At 32.9% G+C, this 14,951-nt stretch overlaps 1 protein-coding gene across 1 annotated transcript in view; it reads right to left on the bottom strand.

Moving 5' to 3' along the window:
- The window catches only part of LOC138378086 (X-linked retinitis pigmentosa GTPase regulator-like), a 48,375-nt gene that overhangs the window by 26,501 nt on the left and 6,923 nt on the right, over positions 1 to 14,951 (bottom strand). The window contains exons 5-10 of the mRNA XM_069463369.1: positions 14,402 to 14,560; positions 12,874 to 13,023; positions 10,294 to 10,452; positions 5,186 to 5,347; positions 2,084 to 2,208; positions 406 to 591 (exon numbers count right to left, since the gene is read on the bottom strand). Of these exons, the coding sequence (XP_069319470.1) occupies positions 406 to 591; positions 2,084 to 2,208; positions 5,186 to 5,347; positions 10,294 to 10,452; positions 12,874 to 13,023; positions 14,402 to 14,560 (941 nt within the window). The remainder of the gene's footprint in view (positions 1 to 405; positions 592 to 2,083; positions 2,209 to 5,185; positions 5,348 to 10,293; positions 10,453 to 12,873; positions 13,024 to 14,401; positions 14,561 to 14,951) is intronic.

The raw sequence follows: 14,951 nt of genomic DNA, 5'->3' as shown, positions 1-14,951 counted from the left end.
ATATACTTAAAAATATGTTAAATGGATAGACTATGTTAAGTATTCCTACTACAATAATAACAGAAAAGCATATAGCAAGTTAAAGTAGAAGTCAATCCACATGCAATTGAAAAATACAATTTAGCATTCAATCTGAGGTAATAAAATAGGAATGATTTGTATAGTACCACTGTCTATATGCAACGGTTATCCATGAGAATTTAAATTTTGTAATTTGTCTTTAATAGCTTAACTCTGAATTCACTTTAAGAGTTTGTAAGCCTTCAACTCTAATAATCTTATTTAGCAAATTTATCTGAGAAGACCCTTCTTTGATTGAAAAAGAAAATGGATTTTTTTCTTCAAGTTTTCTTGGCAGTGTGAGATAACAGTATTATTAATACATAGTATAGGCCATGATTGTACCCTCTCTCGTCGCCGTACACGTGCTGATACAGTTCTACCCGGTGTGTTTCCTGAGGTCAGATTGCAAGTAGGCAGAAAAGTTGCTATAGATAAAGAAGAAGCATTTGCTTCATTTAATTCGATTCCTTCGGCCACACCAAGTCGAGGAATAGCAAAGACTAGCATGTGACATCCACCACAAGCAACCTGCAGCATAAATCCACAGAAAATTAATCAACACTGGCTTCAAACACAAATGAGTTTTCAACTGTTATCAGCTATAAGACATTTACTTAGTGCCAGACTTCCCTGACTGACTTGCTCTCTCTATACACACATACACACACTATTATATACACATATGTATTATAATACATAGTGTATTAATTATAATACATATTCTTTAAACACTATGATTGAAAATTATAACAAGTTGAATCCACCATTTTACTTTCAATTTAATATAATATAGAGAAAAAAGTACTTGGCACATTACACTTCTCCTTAGAAGTTAGAAAATATTATGTTTTAACCTGGGAGCAACATTAAAAACTTGAAAAAATTACTCAGAGAAATTCTACTGAGAAAAAAATATGACCTAAGAATAAATTAGTCTCTCGGGATAATCAGGCTTCTAAGCCTCCTTCTTTATGTGAGCACTTTCTAAGTTTAACACTTAAATGTCCTTTAGAGAATAATGTAAGCATGCATGATGATGGAACAATAAAACATGAAATCAACATTCAAAGAATTTTGAAAAATAAATGATTTTCAAGAAAATTCTATAAAAACATAGCACAGTATTTTCAATACACAGATTCTAGCCTTTTTATAGTGTTCTACATGGTAGTGTAAAAATAGCATACTCTGAACCTTTCCTTCATATTTTCAAATTTAAAATTTATATATGTTTTTGTATATCATTTTTAAAAATTATCATCCCCATAAGACTCTAAGCTCAATAAATGAGGACTTGGTCATTTTGTTCATCACTGTATCCAGTACTTTGTATCCCTAATATATAGTACAGTATCTTACACACAGAAGGATTTCATTAAACGGCTGTCAAATCAATAAATGGAAATGTTCCATAGTATGAGATCCTGAGTCTTACGAGAACAAATTTCAAGTGATATTATCATCACCAAGAAAACAAAATTTTCAAAAGTCTATAGTTCTTAACTGGCAAAAGTATTAGAAATAATAGAGATACAATGCCTTATGGTGATGTGACACTGAAACAATGTATTTTTATCCTAATAAAATTTAGCCAAAAACGGTATCTCAAAACTCTTCATTTATCATCAGAATTTCTCTTGTGCAGATTTGAGAGTCTCCATTAACATTTCATTCAGCAAATATTTATTGAAGACTACTGTGAGCAAAGTACTCATTGGGCAGGGTGCTACACAAGATACAAAGTTTACAGGCACAGCACAGTCTCAGCTTTCAAGAGACTTATGAGAATGATGCAGAAGAGATTTGGGCAAAAAGGAAGATGCTAAAGGAGGAAAATTAGGAAAGGGACAGATTTTCAGGGTGGCATAATGTCTGATATTTAGCTTTGAGGAAACTAGTATATTTATTAAATATATCCACGATATTCTTTCAAACCTGAAAGTACTTATTTTCTAAGAAATACTGAAATTCTCAAATAAAAGAATACGAAAATGTAAACAGGGAAATATGATGCCCTTACCAACTGAACCATAAACCTCAAAAAATTAGAGCACAAAGTGGGAACGAACTGATTAGTAAAATTCTCCAGTCCAAGTCCTAATTTTCCATGTCGACCATCTCCAAAAGTATACATAAGGCCTACATCTAAAATGCAAAAAAAAAAATGAAGAGAATTATAAAAGTGTTACTTGTAAGGATCTATTTGTATGCAGACCAATATATTAACTTATTTAATACACTGCAGTTATAATTTCCCCCTCAAATTCTGTATTAAATTTACTCTGATCCATTGATCTTTCCACACTTTGTACGGTCTCTGTGGTCCTGCTCATCAGGCAACAGATATTCTGACAGTAAATCACTAAAGCTTGGTGGTTTGTGAAGTCAAAGCCCTGTTGTGCACGGCACTGTGTGGAGCAGCAGCAATATAGCATAAGATTTTGTGATACACACCATATTCTCAAGGGGAAAGAGATGTTTGTACTCTGACCCTCTACAACCCAATACAATCTGTTTTCTTTTTTTCCTGATCGCCTTGACAGATCAGAGTTTTTCAACCTTGGCACTATTGATATTTGGGGCCAGATAATTTTTGGTTGTATGGGTCTGTCCTGTGCATTGCAGGATGTTTAGCAGTATCTCTGGCCTCTACCCACTAAATGCCAGTAGAAAAACCCCCCTCTGCAGATGTGACAATCAAAAATGTCTCCAGACATCGTCGTGTGTCTTGCGGGGGAGCAGGCAGACACCCAAAATCGTCACTAGTCGAGAACCACTGGCTTAGATCAATCCAGCTGTCTCTCACTAATTTGGCTCTTGGGCTGTGGAATGTTCCTGATAGAAATGCCATAAGCCAACCATGCTAACTCGTTCCTATACCAATATCAGGCTCATGATGATGATGATGAGAAATCTTGTTGCTTCTCTCCAGTTAATCCTTTTGCCCACTGCCATAGCAGCTATTCTGAACCTTTGCTTCTTTCCTAAAGCCCTTCCTTCATACCCTGCATCTCAAGTGGGGTGAGAGGAAAGCAGAAGTAAAGAGTGTTAATATGGTGCAGAGGAGAGGGATTTCCCTCCAGTCTGGGGATTAGCGAAGGCTTTCAAAGTAAAACCTAAAAGATGAATTGGGTTTAGCTGCAAGAAGAAGGGAGCAAAGAATCTTCCAGACAGAGCCAGCAGTACATAGAATGGCTCTGAATCAGAGGAAACATGACTCAGGCAAGAAGCTGAAAGGCAACCAATTCCCTGAAGCACAAAGAAGAGAGTGGTATGAGATGAGTCTAAGGTGGTAAGAAGAAACCATACCACAGAGGGTCCTATTAGTTCAGATTAAGAATTTTAAATTCTATTTTAATGGTAGTAAGAAACTAAACGAATGGTTTGAAACTGGGAAATGACTGGATAACATTTGGGGACTTCTGGTTTAAGATGGCAAAGTGGCTGCATATGAAGCAAATCCAAGAAAATTGAATAAAAATGATTTAAAATAATAACATAGTTCAGTAAGGTGTCAAGTTCAAAAATTAATTTAAAAAATATTCCCCATGAATAAGTTATAACCAGTATTTACTCTTTAGAGTTGTAATTTCACTATTACATATTTATTTCTTTTATAAAAACTCCTTATTGCCTTTATCCTTTCTTCCTCCTCCTTTTTGGTCTTGATTTCTTCATCCAAAATGCTTTTTAAGACTTGCCTTTTTAATTTGATTGTCTTTTGCCTGAAAAAATAAACTCAGACCCAAGTTGCCTGATTGTACTTTCAACTTCAGAGAGCTTTTTAAAATATGATCCACTGGCCATAACATGGAATTGGCAAGAACTTACAGATAACTCACTATATACTCATTAGTCCTAGAGGAAAAAAAATCTGTAACATTTGGCCCCTGGGGAGGACTGATGAGCAAAAAGGCAAACAAAGTTAATGTTCAATTATTTGTGCTATAACTCTTTTCATCAGGAGGAAAGGTATTATAAAAATTTAATTAAATAATCTAATTGTATATTAGATGATACATAAAAGCAGTGTGTATTTAACATCAATAGAAATTTAAAGCTGATAAAAAATGATAGTAAGGACAGAGAAACTGAGATTAAGACTCCACAATAAGGACTATATATCAATAATTCTTACAGGACGATGAATGAATAATGCTTCTTTACATTCTGTGTAATGCTAGTTCATGCTACATTAACAAAAACATCAATACTTGCTAACAGGCAGGTTGTCCTCTCTGAAAGGTCCTTTGGGAAAGATCGAACAGTAATACATTTGCTAATTCCTAGTTTCCCTAACCAGATGCCACTAGATGAAGCTCCATCACAGCAGTAGCTTTTTTAGAAAGAAGGAAAAAAAGTACAAATACCAGTACCTGGATTATTTCAATATACTAGATTTCTGATTTTTTGATGCTTTACTTTATCTTTAGCTAGAAATAGTGAAATTACAGGTCCTTTTGTTACAAAGCATTTAAAATTGTGGACTATATCAATACATATAAGTAACTGAATTATTTTACGGGAGAATCTTTATTGCGTCCTACATTATTAGCAGCACCTAATTTCTGAGGCTGAGAAGTAGGCCCAAAGGAATCTGGATAAGGGAGAAATCAGAGTAGAAGAAGATCTTTGAAGTACCCTTCTGTTTATTACCATGGAATTAGAAGGAAGGAGTCATTCCTGAAAACACCTCCTGGTGGCAAAAACATAAGAATTTACTCAGCCTGAATGCTCTGTCAGATTGAACAGGAAGAATGTTTTAAAAGAAATCCTTTCTTGTGGGATTTTTCCCTCTGGCTTGCGCAGAGTTCAGAGCCTTCAAACTGATACAGTTTCAAAAATATTCCAGCTTTCTACCAAAGTATAATATGACGGTCTTATTTATGACATCACTGGCCTATTTTGAGGTTCTAAATCTTTGGATCATTTACATTTATTTTAAATTAAGATAATAAAAAGGAGTTCACAACTTTATACTTTCGGATATTAAACAAGGAATTCCATTTTCTGAGTAATTAATTCCTTCACTTAAGTTAGATATATTCATATCATATATTATTTATTTTATAATAAAATATACCCAATTCTATAAATATATAATAGAAATTCTAATCCATACCTGTTATCAAAGCTGTATGATTTTCTCCACAAGAAATATAACTTATTTTTTGATTTTTAATATTCTCATGCTCAATGACTTTGGGTTCCAAAGTTTCAAAAAGAAAAGTGCCAAGACCCAGCTGACCAAACTGTCCCAGTCCAAAGGTGTACACAGCTTTCTCTGAAAGGAAAGGGGCAAACAGAAGAAAAGGATTGCATAGAAGCAGACACTGTCACCATCATATCTAGAAAAATTGTGATATTCAACCTTTCATAATGACGGTTAAGTAACTCTGAAAAAATACCCATATAAAAATACTTAATACTAAAGTATAAATTTTTCAGTGATAAAGGAGGAGACAAATGAAAAGGTATATAACTGTAAAAATTATGGCATGGGTCTGTTTTTCTCTTTTATACATAACCATAAAGGGAATTGCTGTAAATAAGCAACAGGTATGATATTAAGACACATAAGTTGGGGAACTACCTGAAATGTCCCTATAATTACCACCTCAGTTCAAAAAGCATCAATTGTCATTAAGCTAATTCCTTTCACTTCCTCAAATAAAAAAAAGTTTTTCCTACAGAAAAACTTATTTTTAAAAGTAGTTTAATAATCTATTTAATAAAACACAACTTCAGAGAATTGTCTTGAGAATGAAAACATACAGTAGATATGCTAGATTTATTCACAACTGAAGCTCCTTTACCAGGAAATGCAATAATAATAAAAGGAGGGGGAAAATATTTCCTCTGTACTGATATTTTGGAAGTAATGCCAAAGTACCTCTAATAACTCAGTAAATATTAGCTCATATATTTTCTGGAAATGGAGAAGTATAAAAATAGGATACATGAGTAGTATCGAAAGGGTCTTTTTAGACACACAATCTCCCCAGCCGCTACATTGGGAAGCACAGTGTTGATTACATTAGTCACTTCTCCTAAGTTCAGTACGTTGACTCTCTCGTACTATAAGAGGGAGAGCAAGAGCTTAATATTCACTCTGAAACCGAAACCTTAATTATTACTAGCCGTAGCAAGTAGGCAAGTTACTTAGATTCTCTGATGATATAATCCCTGTCTAATAGAGTTGCTGTCAGAATTAATTGAGAAAATATTCAGGCAGATTTGAAAACATAATAAGACATTAAATTGTAAAGAACATTTTCCTAAAAAGTAATTAATTATCAACTCATCTTATTCTGACAATGGGGGCTACTGATGAACACATAACTGCTTATTGTCATGTAGTTTTATATTTTTTCTGTCTAATAAGAATGTTTGCTTCATAAATGAGACATATAGATATAACTCCTTAAAGAAAATATGCTGTATCAAGGATATGAAGCCATGTTGAAGCAATGAAAAAAACAGATCCTTATTTTAATATGAAAATACCGTTTCTTAGTTTAATTAATAATCACATGGCATATTGCCAATTCTAAATTGTCAGCTTAATAGAATATTGGGTAAACTAAAACAATTATCTTTCTCTAGCTGACCAAAAATAACTCTAAATTTCTTAGACTGTCCGATATTAATTAGCTTGTGAAATGAGGTCGTTTAGGCAGCCTGAATCATGTTACAAAAGTTTTGTTCATTATCCTGTTAAAAATGACCTAAGACTCTTTTATCTAAGGATATTACTTATAACAACTAATATAATTTTTGGCCACATCACCTTTGTGACATTTAATTTACTGTTAGTAGATAATACTACGTTAGGAAAACAGATTTGATTAGTTGGCTTCAGATCAATATGACTGTAATTTCACAAAATATATTTGACTTCAGGACTAATAACTTAGTGCCCTGTAGAGATCTTAGGTTTGTCCAAACATAATATGGAGAACTTAAGATAAATTTTCATTTGCCTTGGGACCCAGACTTCGCTGTGGACCTCATCTTATAACCAGTCTTTCTTGTCTTTGGTAACTGCTACAGATGGCATACAATATTACATCTATCACTCTGCCTCACTTAGTGAGGCAGTCTCACACTTTCTCCACAGAAGTCCACTGTTTCCCAAATCCTAAGGAGAAACTACAATCACACCATCACTACAATCAGTTGTATTTTCTAATCTATCATGCTCATGTGCAAATATTATGTCTTAAATAAGTTTATTAGCAATTAACTAATTTAAATTAACTTTAAAATAGTTTAATGAAAGATACCCAAACAGATTTAAAGATCAGAGTTATAGACACACAGAAAAACAAAGGTGGGGAGGTCCTCCACAGAATCATCTAATTCAAGTCCTTTCCTTTAGTGAAGGGAATGATCTAGAACAGAAGATTAGCTATTCTATCCTTAAGGCCTTGCAAAGTGCTCCATAACTCTCTTAGTAATCCAATTTAGCATTTAGTCAAACTGATGATCAATACACTCTTCAGGCCCATTTCTTCATCAGCTAGGACTAAATATTTAATATTTCTATCTACACTGTGTTCCAGAATACATCAGGGATAGCTCATACTAAAGCTCTCACAGTTTCATGGAGAAGTGTGAAAAATAGGCAAAGTAGTCAATTTTCCATACAGATGAAGTTATACTATTTAAGGAGGTATCCTTTACTATATAATTAAGAGCTTTTTATTTTTGCTTTGAAAATTTCCCTTATTTTATGATATGATAGTGAAAACAGTCATTTTTTCAATGTCCGTATTTAGGCAAATGCAAATCAGAAGTTGGCAACCATCTGTTCGTTCTCATAATTTTTTTAACTCAAATTTTAGATTCTTCTTTGGAGTAAAACAAGCTCTTCACTGTTTACAAGGTTACTTATGAATTACAAAAATTATCTCTCTCTGTTTTTCCCTGTATTACCAAGTTTTTCTCCTGTATTCCCCCATTCAATCTTGGCTGTCACAATCAGACAGACAGGAAATACAAGGATACTCTTTTCTTGCATCTGTGGTAGAAACCTTTTTTCTTTTTTTTATTTATTTTTTATTTTTTTTAAGACTAGTCAAGTGCAGTAGTGAGGAGGGGGGAAAGTAGTAGAACAAGGAGTTCAATCTGTAACTGACTGTGAACAATCAAGTGAGATAACTCACTACCTTCAGACCAGCCTGTGGTAGAAACCTTAGCAGCAGACGGCAACTGCTCCAGGTCTGTCAAATAGATGCATCACATAATTTTTTTTAAAAAAAAACAAACTTTACTGGTGTGTGATATCCCAATGTCTGCAAAACTCTGGAGAGAGCTATCAATTTCTAAAAACTGGATTTTGAACCTCAAAACAAAGTCCACAGAAAGCTAAATGTCATTAATACTGCAAAAAAATCACATTTATGTACATTTTTTAAGTATAATTAAAAGTATCATGGATTATCTTCTTGTTCACTTTACATGAAAATATTTTATAATGTATGGTTGAATGACTTATTATTATTATATTCTCAACACATGTGTCCTTCAGGGTAACCTTGAATAAATTATTTCTATGATCTTTATATATACTAGAGAAAATGCATAACACATAAAGAATAAGTTGCATTTTTGCCTATAGAATGAATTTTCAGATAATGTATGAGGATTAATTTCAAAGTTTAATTTCTAGAATAAATCTTTTTATATGAAATTATATGAAAATCCATTTTTCATCAGCAGGAATTCAGAAAAATCCTAAACCTCAGAATGATTTTTAAATTTAGAGTGGAAGTTATGAAAAAAATTATTTCTAACTTGGAAAAGATTCCATCTGGAAACTGTAATTCTGGGAAACCAAAGCTTAATAAGCATGACTGGGACTAGAACAGGAAGTCAAGGAAAAGCCATATCAGAAAGGAAAATCTAAAGATAAAATATTATTCACTCACCTTATAACATTAAGCATATCATCTGAGAACTGGATATCACTGAATCTTTTTTTTTCAGTTCAATGAGTTTTGGCAAATGCATACATCCATGTATTCAACACCACAATCAAAATATAGAACATTTTCATCACCCCAAACAGTCCCCTATGCCCCTTTCAAGTCAATCCTCACTCCATCCTCATGTCCCAGGCAACTAATGTTCTGCTTTCTGACACTATGAATTCAATTTGTTTTTCCTTGAATTTCATAAAAATGGAATCATACAATATGTCTGGCTTCAAATCTCATCTAGAACACTTCTAACTTTGGGTTATTAAAGATTAAGTGGTGACTTCAGAAACTGTTAATTTCTTTTTGAGCAAAAAATATCATCATAATAATTCACTACCTAACTGCATTACCTCTATACTACTCTTCTAAAATAAATCTAATGCTGAACAAATTTGGAAGCATCAATTAAGTAAGCATATTAGCAAGTAGCGAGTATATTTCAATATAGTGATTAGAATCCTGAGAAAGGACATGTCATACCAAATATTAAATTTGTAAGACAAAAGTGACATTATTATTAAGGTTCTTTATTTTATTATCTGTAATTTATAACCTTCCCACTTTTTAATGAATTATTATAACAGAATATAAAATCATAAAGAAATTCCCAAATTATACATTGTGAATATCACAAAGAAAAGAATTATCAAGGACATGTAGAAAACAGCATGAACAGGGAGCTTCTCCAAAAATGGTATTTCAGGAAAAGTGTCAACTTTAGATATATATGGAATACACATATATGAGAAAAACAGTTTTTTCTTGATAATGAGCTAAAAACAATGTAACATGCTGCCATTAAATGTGTTAAGGTCATGAAAATGTCAAATACATTAGCAGAAACAATTCAAAGAGATTCATTTTTTTCTACCTAAAAAAATTCTTTCATAGACCAGAAATGTGTATAAACTATAGGAATAAAAGGTAGGGATCTTTAAAGGCCAACTTACATGAAGTATCTAAAAGAATCAAACTTACAAAAGCTAAGAATAGAATAGTGGGTGTCAGGGACTGGGAGGAGAGGGGGAAAGGGAGTTGAGGTACAATGGGCATAGAGTTTCAGTTATACAAGGTAAGTTTTAGAGATCTACTGTACAAGGTTGTGCTTATATATAACAATACTGTATTACACACTTAAAAATCCATTAAGAGGGTGGATCTCATATTAAGTGTTCTTACCACATTAAAAAAAAATTCATTAGCTACCACAGAAAGTAGGGGACAGACCAGCAGGCTCCACGCATACCTGTGAGAACCACAGTGTGCCCTCCACCACAAGCTACTTGGATCACCTTCTCGGGAATTCCAGACACCAGTTGGGGTGTTCTGTGATTGGTCAGCAGCTCCCTGGGAAGACCTAATTTCCCACATTCAGGTTCTCCAAATGTGTACAGTTCACCATCGGCTATTGAAGGAGAAGTATAGTGATCAATGATGACATAAATATGAACAAAATACTGGTCTTTTTGGTTGATGTTCTTACATTCAATAAAAAATTTCAACAATGACAACTTAATAAATTTTTCCTTTCTTAAGATATTTTTACTGTGTGGTAAGAAAATAAAGTTAAGATTTTCTTTTCCCCTTGATTATTTTAATTCAATAAACTTCATGAAGAATTCATGACTATCATTACTAATAAACAACTAGAAAATCATTTTAGCTTTCACAAAACATAGTAAAGACTATCTTGTATCTTCTACACACTTTTAATAAAGCAAAATGACTAGATATTAAGCTCCCATAAGGATACAGATTTTGTCTTCCTCACTATGGTATCCCCAAAACCTAGCAGAATGTCTAGAACAAGCACTAAATGAATACTTGTTGAATAAACAAATGAATTATTGCTTTTTATGAAACTTGTTTTTAGAAAACTCACTTAGGTGTGAAGTAAATAACTTGAGTAACTCTTAAGATAGCAGATTTTACCCATTAACATGGCACTTCCTCCAGACAGAGTCTCTTATCAAGCAGCACTTAATGCCTTGTCCATAGTAACACTACTGATTTGCTTCTCTATTAAATTTATTATAAATAAATATGGTATATAATTTATACAATAAATATTATATACAATTTATAACATGAACTTGAATTGACAACATGAACATGAGCATTCAAACATACTAGTAGGTTAAAAAATCTGTATGAAGTCTTAAACATGACTATCTCAGTAATATGTTCTGCATTTTTATCAGGAATTAAACTGTTCTTTTTTGGTCTCCAAAGTTGACATACAAAGAGAAAAATGTAACAGTCCTTTTCTACATAACATTTCTGTCATGAAATATATATTAAGTAAAACCCGTTAAGCTTGAGTTATTTCTAAAATGTATAAAAAGTTGCTTTAAATGATTAGTCATAAAGTAATGGCTAATGTGAAAATTACTGGCAGTACATATCTGATGTAAATGAATCCCAGCAAAATGTTTAGTATAAAAGTTCACTATATGAACAAACCTGTTAACATATTTTTAAAAAATCCAATTTTAAATGGAAGAATTGTAGAGCATGTGAATTACATCTCAATAAAGCTGCTTTTTTTTAAAAAGCATAAAAACAAAAAAGCTCAATGTAACAACCTATGGTTTAAGATGAACAATTCCACTTGTTCCTCTAATGGCTAAAGCAGATTTAATTAATAAAATTGATTCTGGCAGTTTTCTTATATCCCAACTATAAAACAACACTTTTGCAGGGCTTTTGTTTGGTTTCTTTATTTTTCTATTTGTGTTTTTTTCTTGTGTTTTGTTTGTTTGTTTGTTTCATTAACAAAGTGAGTACAGACTATACCAGGAGTACAGACTAACTCCAGGAGCCATAAAGTTGCTAATAAGTTGGTAGCTGGTATTAGCCCAAGGAATGCAATCACTTAATCATTCATTCACTGGCTCACTAATTCAAAAATATTTATTGATTAGCAGTTTGTTCAAGACACCAGGGATACAGTGGTGAAGAATTCCAACAAAGTTGGGTTTGCTCTTCTTGGTATCATGCTGCTACCAATTCATTGGTAACTCTGGGGGACACTGGGATGAGTCAATTGGCACCTACTAACCCTGAATCTCTGGTGCCTGAAACGAAGAGTAAATGTATAAAATGAACATTTAGAGAGATGTCTAAGAGGGTCCATGAAACTATTTCCTCTAGGTGTTTTTACTGTTAAAAAATCAATTAGATGGAAAGCCATAATCATACTTCTCCTATTATTACTGGCATAGATATAGACTACAACAGAGTCCAGTATTTCAGATATTTTAACTAAAGTAGAAAAGGTTACCACTGGGTCCAGGAAAGGGAGAAATTGGATGTGGTGAGAAAAATCCCACCAAAGGCAATCAGACCATACTGAGCTCTCTTCCTTTTTCATCTAGTTTTCATCCTGGCTCCCAAAACAAAAGCCTATGACTCATTTCTTGAAACAATAAAAGAAACTATCAGGAAAACAAGAATATAGCAGGTCAAAGTATAGAGGCAAGTGGGTCCAAAGGAAAATGTCCCCTAGGTCTTATTTTTAATGCCAAAAGGGTCTAAGAAGTTTGAGAACCAAAATTTAGAAGAATTTCTAACATATCAATTTTGTTTTTCTATTAGATCTAACATTCACTTAAAAAGTTAACATGTCAGAGAGAGTTTGAAATTACAAACTCTCATTATAGAAATGGAGAAATACTATGACCTAAAACAGGCCAAAACCATTTCATTACATGAACAACCATGGCATTAGTTCTATATAACTGTAGAATGTTATATCATTTTATTATTAATTTAGTAATAAAATAGAAATGGAAGATAACAAGATAAATCCAAAACGTTGTGTTACTTGTTACAAAAGCTGAATGGTAATATCCACACGAGATCCAGGAGATAGGTTTCCCAATGGTCACTTGATGAGGGACACATATATTAGGTATATCTTTTAAACCAATTTGCCCTTCAGAATTGTCACCCCACATAAAAAGTTGTCCATCCTCTATAAAGAAAACACAAGGGGGAGAAAAGGTTTTAAAAGGTAGCAGGGCTCTCAAGGTATTTTAGCTTCCAACACACCATACGTTTGTTTCTTTTTTAATTTAGAAAAATTATGTGTCTTGACACAAAAGCACTATTAAGACATTTACACCAGGTAGCTACTTAGGAGTTCAATTTCTATTGTGAAATGCTTCTATGATGATAAAGAACAGAGAATAGCTTGACTATAAATCACGTTAGTCATATCCATATTTTTATCTCAATAGCAAAGACAGAATGCCCTTTCCTGTGATTACATTTGTTCATTCCAATGTTTCTAAACAGAAATAGTCGTCTTCTTCCAAGCAGTCTACGTGCAACTGAACTGAGAGACAACAGGGGTCACACAAGACATCTCCAGGTCAAAAGGGACTGGAAGACCTTCCTCTTGAGAGCATCTTGGGAATGATGTTTTAAAAAAAGAAAAAGAGAAAAGAAATGTATTTCTCTAACTTCTTTTTCTTATAACTTACACCTGAAAAAACAGAATCTACCTTCAGAGAATGAGGATATAATAGCATGTATAGCATCTCAAAAATAGGTTAACTTATGTCATTTCTGATAAGGGTTTTGAGGTCAGAAAAAGTTAATATAGGGAAAATATTTTAGAAAGGAATCATCAAGACTTATTTACTTATATATTTTAATTAATTTAAACAATTTTAATCTTTGAAATGGTTTAATAATAAGGTCAATAAAATGACAATTGAAAAATAAGAACTGAAAGAAGGATGTCAAAATGCTAACTATATGGTTGACAAAACTTAAGGAACAGAGCTTCAGATACAACTCTGACTTTCCTGACAGAGCAACGCTGGAGGTTACAGTCTCCTTCTTGGAACAAAGTGGTGACCAGTAGCTTCAGTGCTCTTGGTCTGCTTCAAGCTGATCTTGGCTCCAAATTTTTAAGAAATTTCCCACATGGGTTTTTGATAGGGAGGGCAAAGAGATGCAATGATGGTTACAAACCATTTTTTAACAACATATGCTGCAACATATTTCTATGGATGTTTCTAATAGCAACTTCAAAAAGCTCCAAGTATAACTTTTAGAGCACACGATGAAGATAAAACATAAGAATATCTAAAGGAATAGATGGACAGCACAGCTTAGAATTTATTTACCAATTACTTTCTAAATGTACATTTATACCTAACTCTAAATAAGCATGAAATTGCAATATTATGTCAAGATTTAAAGTTATATTTTAAATGTCTTCTTAAAGCACATAGTCAATAAAAGAAAACTAAACAGCAATGCTGTCCTGAGTTTACTGAGTTAGTACATCCTGGTCTAAAGGAAACGGATGTGTCCCAGGTTGAAATGGAAACAAGTCTTACCAGTTAGTGCAGCTGAAGTATTAGATCCAGCAGAGAGCTGTTTAATCTTATGCTGGGGCGTAAAAAAGCTAATCAGATGAAAAGTGTCTCTTTCGTCTGTGTCACCAAGTCCCAATTGCCCCTCATTATTTCCTCCAGCTGCATATACAATGCCCCCTTCTGCACACAGAAAAGAAAATATCAATACAGTATAGTCACCTTCTTTATGAGACAGGTCAGTGTATACCAGCTATTTCCTCTATTAACAGTGAAGAAAATTGAAAGCTATCATTATCCTATTAATTGGTGAACAACTTCATTTCATTGTCAAAAATAAAGCAAAACAACCAAGGTCTTACATTTTTGTGAGATTTTATAAATCATTCTAGAGTTTAACCAGCAATTGAAATGCACAGAATCTATGGAATGTATTTTCTTACTAATATAGCACTTTATTAATTCAGAGTAAAAATGACAAAAGTAATTCCAAATTAGTTTAAAATACAAATCAAACTATTTTAAGAGATGTGGTTCAATAATTTTAACTTCTGTACCCTTTAAAGCTAAGATA

This window comes from Eulemur rufifrons, chromosome 30, assembly GCF_041146395.1.
Source record: "Eulemur rufifrons isolate Redbay chromosome 30, OSU_ERuf_1, whole genome shotgun sequence".
NCBI classification, from domain to species: Eukaryota; Metazoa; Chordata; class Mammalia; order Primates; family Lemuridae; genus Eulemur; species Eulemur rufifrons.
The sequence above is the reverse complement of the archived record's forward strand: the minus strand, read 5'-3'. Positions and strand labels throughout refer to the sequence as shown.